The 14,865-nt window shown below is 45.4% G+C and overlaps 2 protein-coding genes across 5 annotated transcripts; both read right to left on the minus strand.

Moving 5' to 3' along the window:
• Positions 1 to 1,219: 1,219 nt before the first annotated feature.
• Positions 1,220 to 6,142, minus strand: RNASE12 (ribonuclease A family member 12 (inactive)). Of its 4 annotated transcripts, none has more exons than XM_083584289.1 (3): positions 5,989 to 6,138; positions 5,267 to 5,305; positions 1,220 to 2,051 (listed from the first exon to the last, which is right to left on the minus strand). In XM_083584289.1, the coding sequence occupies exon 3, from the start codon at positions 1,961 to 1,963 to the stop codon at positions 1,499 to 1,501; it is 465 nt and encodes a 154-aa protein (XP_083440415.1). In that variant the 5' UTR covers positions 1,964 to 2,051; positions 5,267 to 5,305; positions 5,989 to 6,138; the 3' UTR covers positions 1,220 to 1,498. The 4 variants fall into 4 exon arrangements, with proteins under 4 accessions (XP_083440415.1, XP_083440414.1, XP_083440413.1 ...); XM_083584288.1 differs by having other exon boundaries at positions 5,267 to 5,309; XM_083584287.1 differs by lacking the exon at positions 5,267 to 5,305 and having other exon boundaries at positions 5,989 to 6,142.
• A 2,127-nt stretch (positions 6,143 to 8,269) lies between these two features.
• On the minus strand, positions 8,270 to 14,285 carry LOC310748460 (C-type lectin-like). The gene is made up of 5 exons (XM_083584283.1): positions 14,213 to 14,285; positions 12,671 to 12,762; positions 11,831 to 11,971; positions 10,448 to 10,562; positions 8,270 to 8,968 (listed from the first exon to the last, which is right to left on the minus strand). Exons 1-5 carry the CDS (start codon positions 14,277 to 14,279, stop codon positions 8,901 to 8,903), a joined length of 483 nt encoding a protein of 160 aa, XP_083440409.1. The 5' UTR covers positions 14,280 to 14,285; the 3' UTR covers positions 8,270 to 8,900.
• Between the last annotated feature and the right edge of the window lie 580 nt (positions 14,286 to 14,865).

Raw genomic sequence — 14,865 nt, forward strand, 5'->3', positions numbered from 1 at the left:
CCTGGAACAAGGCAGCTGGATGGTAAGACTGGGTTTTTGTTTTTTCACGATTTAGATCACAATCCTCCTACATCTTCTTTATTTTGGGGTTGTGTGTTTGGAAGGGAAATTAGATCCCGAGAACTAAAACCAGGCAAGAGAAGTTGATAATTTTGTGTGCTCTGCAAAAGGAACTGGAGGACGACTTACAGTGTTAAGTAGTGTGCATGTTTACTCACAAGTAAGGAGGATCGCTGAATTCAAGAGTAAGCCGTGGTGAAGTCCCAGGGAATTTAAAAGGATTTACTTCCGTGTAAATATGCACCGCCGGATAGGCTTGCCCCGTTAAACATTAGAAATATAAAAAGGATCAGGTGGGGCAGGAACCTCTTCATGGTCTCCTAGTGGGGTGGGGGAGGCATTCTGTACATGTTCAGAGGAACCCATTTTTATTTTAAAAAGTCCTAGGGTGAGTCAGTGTTATGATTCAAAACACATCCGGGAGTTTAAACTCAGGATTTCCAGGATTCATTGTATTTTTTTTCTGCATTCCCCCTACCCAAAATAGGCGTCTTGCTTTTCTACAGCGGTGGAGGAGAATATCCAGTTCAATCTCATCCCTAAATAATCATCTCTTGGCCCATGCAGATAGGCTCGCATTTCTCCCACCTCTGTTACAAATGAGGGGGGAAAAATCACGGAGCGGAAGAAAGTTTTTGATCTAGCAAGAGGTTGCGTTTTAAAAGCGACGACAGCAAAAAGTTGGCAGCAAACTCGCAGAGAAGGAAAACACTGCTGTTGCCACTAGGAGGCACCAAAACAGAAAAAGACACCTTCAGAGTTTTCGGCAAGTGGACGGCTCGTTGGTCTAGGGGTATGATTCTCGCTTAGGGTGCGAGAGGTCCCGGGTTCAAATCCCGGACGAGCCCTGTTTTTTTGAAGTACTATCAAGAAACCTGCAGGAAAAGCATTAGAACCTCGGAATGGTGTTTTCATCAACAGATCGTGTGAGTTCTGTGTGCGGGAAAACTCACGTCAAGTTTACTCACAAGACACAGAAGTTGTAGGGACCTCCTGAGTTCCACGTGAGGGAGAAACGTTGCTAGTTTACTCTATAGATGTACATTGCAAGGATAATCTTCTTTTTATGCTCTTGAAACTGCTCATTGTCCAGAACTTTGTTGTTGTTGTTTTTAACCCCAATGCAATATTGAAACCAAAGAAAGGAAGCAAGTCAATATCAAATTCAGCTTATTTTTTATTTATTTTCAACATAAAATATGTGAAAAGCGAGAATTTTATTCTTAGATAATGGAAGAAATGGTAGGAGAGAAACGAGAAAGAAAAATCTGAAGACTACATTCAATAAATTATCTTTTCTTCTCGAGATAAAAGTGGAATAGGTGAACTAAAGTGAGATTTTCTTTTCAGTTAATAATGGTTAGGAGGGAAAATGAGATAGAGACAAATATATATATATATATGGAAATACATGGATTGCTTTTCCTGGCTCCACACATCACAGGTCCTCCTGCCCCACATCAGCTGGGACTTCAGTTTCCAAATGGACGGGATATCCCCCTTCACAGGCTATGATGATCCTTTCCGTGTTATCGGTCCCTTTGTAACTGCAGTCCGGGGCCCAGGAGCCCTTCTGAAGTTGGCACAGCGTGAGGGGGAAGCTGGCATTGCTTTCCCGGAGGTCCCCTGTGGTGGGTACACCGCCCTCGCCACAAACAAGCTGGATCTTGGAGGTGTCCGCATGGACGAAAGTGTTGAGGTGCTTGCAGTGGTGGGAGGTGGCCAGGTCGCGGCGCTTCATCATAAGGTTGCAGTAGCTCCGGGGGTCAGGAGCCTCCGTCGTTGGGAAGTCAACGTGCTGCCTCAAGAACTTCTGGTAACTTTCCGCGCCGGCCACGGCCAAGCAGGCCGCCAGGAAGAGGAGTGCCATGGTCAGCCCTGGACGTGGGCCTCTCTCTGCCATTGCTGACCCCTTTGTTGTTCTTTGTCAGGTGATGGATGGTAGCCAAGTGAGGTAGGAAGGATGGAGGTGGTCTCAAGAGGCTTGGTTCCTGAGGTGGGAAGAACAATATGGCGCCCCCAAGGATGGTAAAAAATAAATTGGCAAATTAATGACTTGACAATGCCTTGATCTTTAATGGTGTACACAGAAATCTGCCCCATCTTGACCACCTCCCAGTTCAAAATAGAAGCCCCTTCTCACTGGAAACCACATCATTGCCTGTTGTTGTCAGGGAAATTCTCAATGGGGTCCTCATAACAGGGGCCTACTACATCGTGTGGCGAGGTAGGTCCTAAAGCAGTGGTTCCCAACCTGATTTTGGCCATGCCTCACCTAAGCATCTCTAAAATCCTGATGCCCCTCTGTGACATATAATTCTTATTATTCAAAAAGTGACGTCCTATACACGTGGAGGAAGCCTAAAAGGCCATTAACTTGGTCTAAACAAGCTTCCAAATTGCCCCCCATAAAATTCAAATTGCTCCCCCTGAGAGGCGTGTGCCCCACATTGGGAACCACAGTTCTAAAGGTTATTGGGAAGTGGAATTTGCCCTGAAGTGCTTATTTGAAATTTATATTTTAATACAGTTTTATCTCCATAGAAAGTCCCGAAGGCGCTATGCTGCAAGGTGCAATCCCTGGCAGGTGGACTCCGAAGCAGCTTCCTGATGATCGGTCAAGGCACTCAAAGTATTTAATAAGAACATAAAAATATTTCTGTTGGATCCAGCCAAGGGATCCAACACTCTGTCCTCACAGTGGCTGATCAAATGGCCCTTCAGGAGGCCTGCAAGCAAAACCTGAATACAAGAGCATTCTCCCTGCCTGCGATTCCCAGGAACTGGTATTCAGAGGCATATCACCCCCGACAGCAGAGGCAGACTATAGCCAGTGTGGCTAGGAACCCTTTCCTCCAGTCTAACCTTCTCACATGCTTTTAATCACTGTGATGGGCATAATAACGCCACCTCTAACTTTGTATATAGTAGGACTAGAGACATCCCAGATTTCCTTGCCCCAAAATGCTCTACCCAGGTTGACGCTGAAGTTTTGGCACAAGCCGTGGCTGAGTTTTAAGATGTGGCCCGTCTGAGGACTCTTACATTGCTTCTGTCATGGATCAGGTCAAAGTCCAAGCCTTACCTGAGTTGGCAAACTGGGCCAGACTCCCTCTGCCAAGAGCAATCTGTCCCGCTCTGCTTTTATACAGAGAGCCCAGCATGACAAGGAATCAAGGACACTTTCAAGGAAAACTTCGCAGATGACACAGGGAGGAACAAACCAACCTACATATTTCCAGCCTCTGACTCAACCCTGGCCTGGGGCGATTTGTAGCACAACATCTCAAGTGTGGCTTAGTCAGCCTCCACTCACTGACAAGTCACTTAAAGTTGTTATCACTACTTTGACATCATATTAGAGCCAGATGGGTTAACACAACCAGGAATAGAAATGGGGTCTGGGGATCTTTTCCCTGCATAATATAGGCAGCTTTCAAAACTGCTCCTCAAAAATGTTAACTGAGAACACAGCTGGGGTCTAGGCTGGATCTGCTGATTTGCCACCAGCAACATTTGTGATTTTATTTGGTAAGAAACAAACAACAGTGAAGGCAGAACATACTCATCATGACTAGTTGCCATTGATATCCTCCATGAATTTCCCCAATCCTCTTTTAAAGCCATCCGAGCTGGTGGCCATCAAATCACTACCTGTTGTAGCAAATTCTCTATAGTTGTCATGGTCTTTTGGCTGAAAAATGTAACTCATAGATTTGGTTTTTGGTGTGCAGGGCTATGGAAGAATACACCATGCTGCCGCCCCCCCCCCGGACATTGGTTGGTACTTAAAGGACTGGGAGCACAGACCCATGTCACATAATTGTATGAGTTGCCTGTGGGCAAATTAAGGGGATGTCTATATGGGATCTTACTGGCTTTGCACTCTGGGGGCACTCCCAGCTTGTATGTGAAACCTTTTGAAAAAGCATTTGTTTTTAAAAAGAGGAGGGAAGGGGCAGTGGATATGGGGCGAAGCAGACGAGATCTGGGTCTTTCCCCCCTTGAGCCAGCCCCTAACAATGTTCCTCCTGCTCCCACCGTGGGAACTAACATCGGGGTATAGGAAGCATCACAGACAAACTGTATTGTATCCCTCTTGTATGGTGAAAAGTCATAGCTCAGCAGAACAGCATCTACCTTGCATGCAGAAGATGCTATATTCAATCTCCAAGTAGGACTAGCAATGTCCCCTGCCTGAAACCTTGGACAGCTCCTGCCCGGCAGTGCAGACCATGCTGAGCTAGGTGGACCCCTGGTCCTTGTACAACAAAGAACACCTTCCTATGTTCTCTTCATCCTTGAAGTGATGGAGTTCCTTCCTTCTCTCCATCCCTATCTATCAGCAATGCTTCAAGGTATTTCTTGCTCTGGAAGGCTTGTTTTGCTGGTCACATCCACACCATCCATTTAAAGCAGTTTTGTACCGCATTAACAGCCACAGCTCCCCCCGCAAAGAATCATGGGAACTGCAGTTAAGGGTCCTGAGAATCATTGTGAGACCCCTTAAAAATCACTGTTCCCAGCATTCCAGAGAGGGGAGGGTCATGATTGTTATCGTGTATAGGAGTGCTTTACATGGATTGTGCGGGTGAACTCAGTTGTTTTTCCAAACCACTCTGAGTGCTTCCAGACTGTCACTATTCTTGAGTGGGATTGAGTCAAAAACCAGCAAACTCAAGTCACACAGTTATAGTGGATTGGTAGGTCTTGTGCCACAAACCAGCTTCCCTCAAAGATTGGACTTTTGGTGTGAAGGAAAGTGATGGGGAAAATGCTCTGGAAAGTGTGGGCTGACACTTGCTTGGACCCAATGCCATCTAACCTCCCAGCAAACACATCAGCATGAATGCTCATTTGTAGCCAAAGCTGATTGGTTTTCCTGTAATCAGATCATGATAAATACTCAATAAAAATGATTCCTGGAAGCACACCCTGGTCTGACATACATCGTTAAGCAGAGACGGGTTCAATTTCTTAAACCTTCTTTCTGAGTCTGCGCACACACCATAGATATAAAGCACATTTAAATCACAGAGTTTCCCCCAAAGAATCCTGGGCACTGTATTCTATCCCTCATAGAGATATAATTCTTTTCTACAGCATTAGCACCCCACCCTTCCTTACCCTAACTACTTGGTCCTAGGACACAGGGCACTTTGCACCACAAATACACATTTTAACCCATGGAGTTCTCAGTACTCACCTTGTGTCAAGATGTGTCCCGTCTGCTCTGATACCATCGCTGGCTATGAAAACAAGGAAACCAATAGCACAATGGGCGGGGAGTGAGAGAGTTAATGACTCACAAATCGGCTGCCAAGTCAGAGCAACCGGAAATACCAGGGATGGCTCCTGAGACAGCAGCGCAGAACATTACGAAATCACCGAAGGTTTCCCCACCTTGTCAAGCATCTCTTTCTCAACATGAGGACTAGAAACTTTGTGTGTTTGTGTAAAATAAAGGCTAAGGCGAGGCTTGTTGATTTCCTAGAATTAAAGGGATGTCTAACACACAGCCTAATACACACGGGTCTTGATTAGAGTCTTAGATGTGGAAGTATGACAGGCGGCTTTAACACACAAGCCTTAATTAAATTCTAACACTAGCTTGATCCAGAATTTAGTCTTGCACCCATGAACTCATTACACTATCGTTAGTAAATAAAAAGTAAAAATAAAATAAAATAACTCCCAAAGGGCAATTGATTGTGTGTGGAGAAAGAAAGAAAAGGGGGGAAAAGGGGGGATGAAATGGAATCTCTGCAACCCTTACAGTGCACATTTTATTGTTTGCAGACCCGTCCATCATAGCAGACTCCCAAAATGAAGACCTGATTAAATTTACTGGGATTTTATATGCAGCACAGAAAAGGCAAAGTTGCGCGCGCGTAAGGAAGAGGACAGAGACTATAAAAGAAAACAAACCTGTTTAATCTCGCCATTGGTAACCTGGCAAGATAAAGGAATTTCAGCACGGATCCTAAAATAAAGGATAAGCTGTTTTACTTTCAAAACAGCAGCAAGCAAACTTTCTTAGGGCAGGTTCTCTCTCCTTCTTTTACCGGGCAGGTAAAAGAGGGAATGCGCTTATCCAATCAACTTCCGGGAGGTGGAGCTAGGGATCCTGCTTCTATCCAATGGGGGACTGGTTTGCCCAGAGCCTTAACGTGATCAGTGCAATGCAGGTTGTGTATCCGTCACCAGCAACTGATGAGCCTCGAACATCAATCCGAAAGGGAAGAGAAGGTGGGAACGATCACTGCCGATGGGGAGCAAGTTTCAGCGTCTGGGTCTGGGACGGCTTTGGCCAGGCATATCTCACGTCTTCTGCTGGAACCTCCTTCACTGGAGGTGTTTGATCAGAGGTTGGATGGCCACCTGTGGGAGATTCTTTAGCAGTGATTCTAGATTGCAGGGGGTTGGGATAGATATCCTTTGGGGTCCCTTCCAAATCTTTAATTTTATGATTCTAGGATGAACCAGTAGCTGATGGGAACAGGGAGGCAATTTACCCAGAAAGCACCTCAGGAATCAAAATCTAGGACATAAAACAAGAGGCTTTTTTTAAAAAACAAAAAACTTAGTTACCTGCTAGGGACTCTTTCTTTCTTTCCTTAATAATAATGATAATTAATAATTTTATTATTTATACTCCGCCTATCTGGCTGGGTTTCCTCAGCTACTCTGGGCGGCTCATAGAATATATAAAACATTATTGAATAATCAGTCTTTTTGAATTATCAGTCTTTGAATTGTCTGTCTTGGAACTGAGAATCTAGTTTTGGACTGAATTTTGAAATGGTTATTGAAGGGATTGTTTTATTTTATTTCTCTTTCTCTCACACACCCCTTCTCTCCCAGGACAAAACTAGATTTTGGAGATTCATGATCAGATGTCCTGTCCCTTTAAATGACTTTTAACTTACCCGCTGCAATGAGCGCCCCCTGCTCCACCGCGCGTCAGTTTAACGTTGAGAGAGCACATCGCTTAATTTCAGTGCTTAAAATTCGGACACATCCTCCCTTCCAGTGATGCCGAAACATGCCAGCAGGGGAAGCTATTGCTTAAGCGTGCTCTGGGCAGCCGCACTTCCCTGGAGGAGAAAGTTTGAGAAAGTTGCTGCCTTCTACAGAGAAAGACCACCGGTCCGCCGGCAACCTCTGTACCGTCGACATTGACTGGCACTGGTTCTCCGGAGTTTCAGATATGCTGAGCCGTCGGGACCGTCTGCGTGCAAAGCAGATGCTCTACTACTGAGCTAGGACCCTTCCTTTCCCGAAGTCTGCATGTTGATTCATCCCAATATTTGGCAGGCATTTGCAAGGTTTTGAAAAGCTTTCGCGGTGGTTGTGGTGCATATGAAGAAGTTTTTTTTTTGCAAAAGAAGAAGCAAAAAAAGTGCTTTGGGGGCAGAATAAGAGCAGCAGACCTGATTCACCTCCCCATGAAAAGAGGGCAAAAATTTGCATCTGGTAGCTAGACAGCATCTTAAAAAGCAGAGACATCACCTTGCCAACAAAGGTCCGTATAGTTAAAGCTATGGTTTTCCCAGTAGTGATGTACAGAAGTGAGAGCTGGACCATATGGTGCTGGAGGAGACTCTTGAGAGTCCCATGGACTGCAAGAACATCAAACCTATCCATTCTGAAGGAAATCAGCCCTGAGTGCTCACTGGAAGGACAGATCGTGAAGCTGAGGCTCCAGTACTTTGGCCACCTCACGAGAAGAGAAGACTCCTTGGAAAAGACCCTGATGTTGGGAAAGATGGAGGGCACAAGAAGAAGGGGACGACAGAGGACGAGATGGTTGGACAGTGTTCTCGAAGCTACAAACATGAGACTGACCAAACTGCGGGAGGCAGTGGAAGACAGGAGTGCCTGGCGTGCTCTGGTCCATGGGGTCATGAAGAGTTGGACACGACTAAACGACTAAACAACAACAACAACAGCTTATATGTATAGGTACAAATTTGGCGTGGTAGTGGTGGAATTCAAAAGGAAATACTGTACATCCTGTCATACTGGGAAGATGCCAGGTGTCTTCTGTGCCTGCTTTGGCTATGAATGCATGTCGGGTTGGAAATGCACAAGGCTCATTGGTTTTTTGGCAGAGCGCTTTTGCACAGAGTACTTTGCAATTGTACATCCAAATTTGTGTGATAGTGTGGCCTGTTGTTACTCTCCAGGGAGGAGGGGAGAGGGGAAATTAGGCTCTTCAGATGCTGCTGGACTCCATCTCCCATCAGCCAGTATGACCAATGATCAGGGATGATGGAGGTTGGAGTCCAACACAATCGGGAGTCCCGCTGATTCCTTGCCCTGCTTTAACAGTTAAGAAGAAGGAAATTCTAGCATTGTGTAGCCCAGGGCACAGCTGATGGCACGATTGTGACTACAGGTGTAGCATCCTGTGCAAGAGAGAAGGAAGCTGTAGTACCTCCAAATTCTCCCAAATGCACAAAGGAGCAGAGAGTGTGTTCCTATTGACCTCCTTCCCCCATGTGGCCATCCTAGAGGAGGCTGAGCGGACTGGGAGCTATCTGGAATTACAGGAGCATGCCAGGAAATAGAGATGCGCAAGAAAGAGTTTATTAACATCACACTGTACCTGCAGAGATACATTCACATACACGAAAAGGGTAAGGGAAAGAGGCAGAGAACAGAAGCAGCTCCTCAGAGATGGCACTGAAAACAGGATGAACAGGAGGAGCTGGTCTTTGGCTTTGTGGAAGGAGGGAGAGTAATGGCATCAGAGAGACACATCCACCAAGTCAGCCAATCTCTTGTGCCGGGTCCAGTTCCATCCCGGCAGGCGCAGTCAGGCGATACAGTCTTCCCTACAGTTCATGCTTGCAGATGTAGGCGTTGAGTTTCCTGCAGGGGGCGTCGTTCCACTGTTTAAAGTCTAGGAGGCAGAAGATAAGGCTCAAGTTAGCCCTTTGGTTTGGCGGTTCTGTAACCTGAACTGATGTTGCCAACCTCCAATTAAATCTCAGGTTTCACAAGAGCTTCAAGTTCCCACTATTAATATTTTTAAGGGGAAAAGCAAATAGAACTGATTCTAATGTTCAAATGTGTGAAGGCAAATAAAACAAAGGAGTAAAGTTTCAGTTAGAAGTGCCTGGCGTGCTCTGGTCCATGGGGTCACGAAGAGTCAGACACGACTAAACGACTAAACAACAACAACAAAGTTTCAGTTTGTTTTCTGATCTGTATATTTCTTCCCCGAGAGTTTTTCACATCTGAGGCTAGATATTTTTGCTCAAGAGCACTCTAGGAGATGGGTAGCTAACCTTGTGACCTTCGGATTTTTTTGTACAATGACACTCATCATCCCCGACCCCTAGCCATGTGGACTAGAGCAGATGGGAGTCATAGTGCACATCTGAAGGGTGTCATGCTGGCTACCCTGACTTTGGGGAAAAAAGGAGAGCATGCCTTCTCTGTGGTTTGGGTGTTATTTGTAGACACTGTGCGCACACAGCACATTCAAAGCACATCCCCCTGAAGAATTTTTTGAACTATGGTTTGTTAAGGTTGCTAGGAACTGTAACTCTGTGAGGGGGAAACTACAGTGCTCAGAATTATGTGAGGGAAAGAATGTGTTTCAAATCTGGCTTAAAGGTATAGTGTGTATACAGGTGCAAGCTATGGTATTCACAGGCAACTGAATTGCATAGATCAGTTGTAGCTCTCCATCTCATGGTATACAGTGGTACCTCGGGTTAAGTACTTAATTCATTCCGGAGGTCCATTCTTAACCTGAAACTGTTCTTAACCTGAAGCACCACTTTAGCTAATGGGGCCTCTTGCTGCCGCTGCACCCCCAGAGCACGATTTCTGTTCTCATCCTGAAGCAAAGTTCTTAACCCGAGGTACTATTTCTGGGTTAGCGGAGTCTGTAACCTGAAGTGTATGTAACCCGAAGTACCACTGTATTCAGAACATGGCCAGCCATTGTGTCCCTAAATCAGGAGTGGTGAACCTTTTCCAGCCTGAGGGTTGCATATCTATCTGGACAATTTCCTGAGGGCCACATGCCATTGATGGGCAGGGCCAGAGGCAAAAGTGGGTGGAGCAGTGAATGTTAACTTTACCCTTGTCCAATAAGCTGGTTTCTACACACACACACTCCCACCTCCCTCTGCCTGCTCTATCCAGACAAGCCAGAGTTCAAGGACACAGTCCAGCCAGGCACAAACACAAAGCAAGGGCATGGAGCAGAGTCAGGGAGGGTAGTCATGGCCAGGGGAGAGAGGATATGGCTGGGAAGAGGTCCAAGGGCCAGACAAAGTGGCATATTTGGCCCCCCAGGCTTGAGTTTTCCTATCCTTGTCCTAAAATGCCCTTGTCGTTTCTCAGACACTGAGAATGACTTGCTTACCTGTGGTTCGTCTCAGCTCCACACAGTACTCGGCTTTGCGGTAGTTGTCTGGCTGGTGGTTCATCCAGGCCTTGTAGTTGTAGGTGGATTCGTCAGCCCACCTCCATTTCCTGGTCTGCAGAAAAGAGACAGAACACATCATGTGATGGAAGGGGCCAGATAGAGAAATTGGATGAAGCCAACTTGCTGGAGAGTTTTCCCCATGGGGATCTGTTAGCAGCAGAGGAAGACTCTCGTGGAAAACAGTGGAGAAGCAACAGCTTGGGGGAATAAATTTGGGAGATTGTTGAGGTAAGAGTGGGACGGCATTGGCATGGAGCCACCGCTCTGTCAAACATGAATGTAGCGCCATTCTACTTGATCTGCATGAAAGAGACGGAACAGATCATGTGGTTAAGGAAGTGGGAGGAGCCCAGCGCAAAAGCTGAGCTGGAGAGTTCTGGCCAGCGGGCAGCTAACGCAAGCTATGATGGAGAAGAGAAGGACTCCCGTTGAAAATAACAAAATGGTGTATTTGAATGTAAGAAGAGCCTGCTGGATCAGACCAATGGCCTATCATAGCCCAGCATCCTGTTCTTACAGCGGCCAACCAGATGCCTGAGGGAAACCTGCAAGCAATTAATCCAGAATGAGGCAGCTAGACTGGTGACTGTGAGCGGCCGCAGAGACCATATAACAGCAGAGACCTGAAAGATCTTCATTGGCTCCCAGTATGTTTCCGAGCACAATTTAAAGTGTTGCTGCTGACCTTTAAAGCGCTAAACGGCCTTGGTCCTGTATACCTGAAGGAGCGTCTCCAGCCCCATCATCCAGCCCGGACATTGAGGTCCAGCGCCGAGGGCCTTCTGGTGGTTCCCTCGCTGTGAGAAGTGAGGTTGCGGGGAACCAGGCAGAGGGCCTTCTCGGTAGTGGTGCCTGCCCTGTGGAATGCCCTCTCAGAAGATGTCAAGGCAATAAACAACTATTTTACTTTTAAAAGACAGCCAAAGGTGTCCCTGTTTAGGGAAGTTTTTAATGTCTGATGCTGTATTGTTTTTAATATTCAGTTGGAAGCTGCCCAGAGTGGCTGGGGAAACCCAGCCAGATGGGCGGGATATAAATAATAAATTATTATTATTATTATTATTATTATTATTATTATTATTATTATTATTAGGACCTGAGGGCAACAGCACACACCTTCCCGAAGTTTCCAGCATCTGGCATTCAGAAGAATTACTACCCCAGACTGGAGGCAGAGGATGGCAGCCTTATCCTCCAGGAATTTGTCCAATTTGGGATTCTGCCTGGGAGGATATTGGGATAAAAATGGAGTGGCAAAGCTAAGGAATCCCCACTCAGGGATGATATGGGCCAGGAATGGAGCACATGAGAGAAGCTCACCTGACGGACATCGTGGAGCCCAATCCAGACGTCGCTTATGTCTTGCTGGTAAGTGGAGATGTGCTCTGCCACCAGGAGTGTCTCTGCTTTGGTAAGGACAGAGGCAAGATGGGCCCCACGGCCATAGCTCTGGCACTCAATCTGAGGACAGAGAAGAAAAGAGAGATGTAACATCCTATCTTGCCCTGCCCTATCAGCAGGGCTGGTGCAGAGCTGAATCCACCCACACTGGAATTTAAATTTTGTGGATTTTTTTAAAACTCACTTAACACCCCCCCCCCCTAATTTGAGGGATACGTCTAAGAAGCACAAGTCTTGATGTTGAGTTTTAAGGTAACATTGTTACTTATTAGCTTGTCATATTCAATATTTTTATAATAGCAGGTAGAGATGGGAGAGAAATTCAGGGCAGTACAGTGGTACCTCAGGTTACATATGCTTCAGGTTACATACGCTTCAGGTTACAGACTCTGCTAACCCAGAAATAGTGCTTCAGGTTAAGAACTTTGCTTCAGGATGAGAACAGAAATCGTGCTCTGGCAGCGCAGCGGCAGCAGGAGGCCCCATTAGCTAAAGTGGTGCTTCAGGTTAAGAACAGTTTCAGGTTAAATACGGAACCTCCAGAATGAATTAAGTACTTAACCAGAGGTACCACTGTACTCATTTTGAGGTGAGAGGAGAAAAGAAAACTTCCCCTCTGACCATATCCAACCAGCTGGATTGGTGCAGGAGCCAAACTTTCCAAATCATGAGTTCTGCTTTGTACAAGTTTCAATCACTCTCAAATTTTGCTTTCAAAATTGTAGGGATGTAACTGGTTGGGTGCCAAATGCTCCTTACCTCAGCCTCCTGCCACGTCAGCTTGGCATCAAAGTATGCATAGCAGTTGCCCTGGTTTTGCAGCCACTCCCTGGCGCAGGTGTCGGCCTCAGCTGCATGGAGAGAGAGACAGAAACGGTGTTGGTGTTGGGCGGACAGATTGCTTAGAAGTTAGCAGGGTGGATAAAAATCAATGCTTTTTTAAAAAAAATAAAAATGGATTTTTAAAATTTAAATCGGTTTTTTAAAAATTTAAATTGGATTTTTAAAACAAAATGCTTTTGGAGGAAAAATCTTTCTAAAGATAGTTTTCTATTTAAGTTACATTATACTCCAAAGGCTATTCATCAGGGAATAAGGATTTGTTTTAAGTTTTTCATGTGTGCTAAAACTTAGTCTAAGTTTTTTTTAAAAATTGCTTAACCACCTCAGTTAACAAACATGGATATATATGCTATAATGTTATTGTTTTAGTTAAATAAATTGCTTAACTTGTTATTAAGGAAATGAGTATTTTTCTCCTTCCAATAAAGTACAGCAGAAAGGTTGTCCAAATATAAACAGTTAATTATTAAGCCTCACAATAATTTCATAATTATCTGTCTATGTGTTTCTAATAGTATAACCTAATCAGTAATTTTTGATACAACTGTAAAAACTACTCTGAAAATTTATTATTCCAAAAATGAAACCTTCATCTGCTTGTCAATATTAAGATTATACCAGCAAGAATGAGTCTTTCTGTAAAAAAGAAAGATTTAAATCAAGTCTTACTGACTAGTGATTTAAATCATGATTTAAATCGATTTGATTTAAATCAAATCCACCCTGGAAGTTAGGGGAGAATGTTCCCTGTAAGGAAGAAAACCCTACCTCATCCCTAGATGACAGGTGGCATAGACTTGCCCCACAGAACTGTTTATGGAAGGGTATTCCAGGGGTAGGGGAATATCAGGCCTGGGGCCAAAAATGCCCCTCCAAGCTTCTCTATCTGGTCCTTGGAACTCTCCCTAGGCCACACCCCCTCTCACAGGCCACACCCCTTATTGGCCCTGTTTTACACCCTAAACGTTTTTGCTTGACAGCCCCTGAACTTTGATATTGCATCTCACTTGCCTTTTGCTGATATACCACCAGTCCTCTCAGGAGCTTGACATGCCTCTCTCAACTACACAAGGATCGTGCAAGGCAGGTTAGGTTGAGAGATAGTGTCCATCCCAAGGCTGAGCTTAATGGCTGCATGAGGATTTGAAACTGGGTTTCCCCAGCCCTAGTCCAACACTTTCTAGCCTACCACAACCTCCACATCATTGGACTCCTGACTCCCATCAGCCCCACCAAGTGCGGTCAGCACTCAGGACTAAAGAACATTATAGTCCAACAACACCAACTAAACCAAAGAGACCCACTAATGTTAAGGACTGAATGAGCCTGATGGAGATTTTGGGTTAGCCTTATCTCCAATATCTTTTGGAAAGACTAAAAGGATCTGGTGACAGGTATTCAGTCAATTCCGTTTGTTAACTGGTCATGCAATGTCAGTATTTGTTAAGGGGAACTCACCTCCCAGGAAAGGATTTGCGACCAGGATGCCCAGGAGGCAAAGGCTGAAGTAGGTGAAGAGTCCCATCTTCTGGTTGACCTTTGAGAGTGGAAACAACAGTAAGTTTGAAACCTTCTATATGCAACTAACGCTGAGCTACAGCCCTTGCTGCTACAACTTCCTGCAAGAACCTCCTCCATGAACCCATCATCTCATCTCAAAGTCTTTGAAAGTTCCCCATACTCTAGATCTGCGGTGGGAATCCTGTGGCCCAGGTTTGATCACATTTGACCCACAAAGCTGAGTAGAAAGAGGAGGGAGAGCTGGGGTGGCAGAGAAAGAGATGTGGAATGCTGCAACCCCCACCCACTTTTGACTCCAGCTTTTGACTGCCACCAGATGTTTCCCCTGAATGACTTTCTCTATGCATCAACAACCCTTCAAAGGTTTTATTTATACCCTGCCCTCCCCAGCTCAGGGCGGCTAACACCAGGTATAAAACAATTGATTGAAATACAACTTAAAAACAAGATTAAAATGCAACATTAAAATGCAGCCTCATTTCAGTAGGAACTCAAATCAAAAACTTTTTGGGGGATGAAAACGTCAAGTCTTCGCCAAGGCCAACTATCCAGACTGGTCCTACGTGGGCCAGAAAAAAGGCCAGGGAAGT

This window comes from Podarcis filfolensis (assembly GCF_964270895.1).
Source record: "Podarcis filfolensis genome assembly, chromosome: 13".
Classification (NCBI taxonomy): domain Eukaryota; kingdom Metazoa; phylum Chordata; class Lepidosauria; order Squamata; family Lacertidae; genus Podarcis; species Podarcis filfolensis.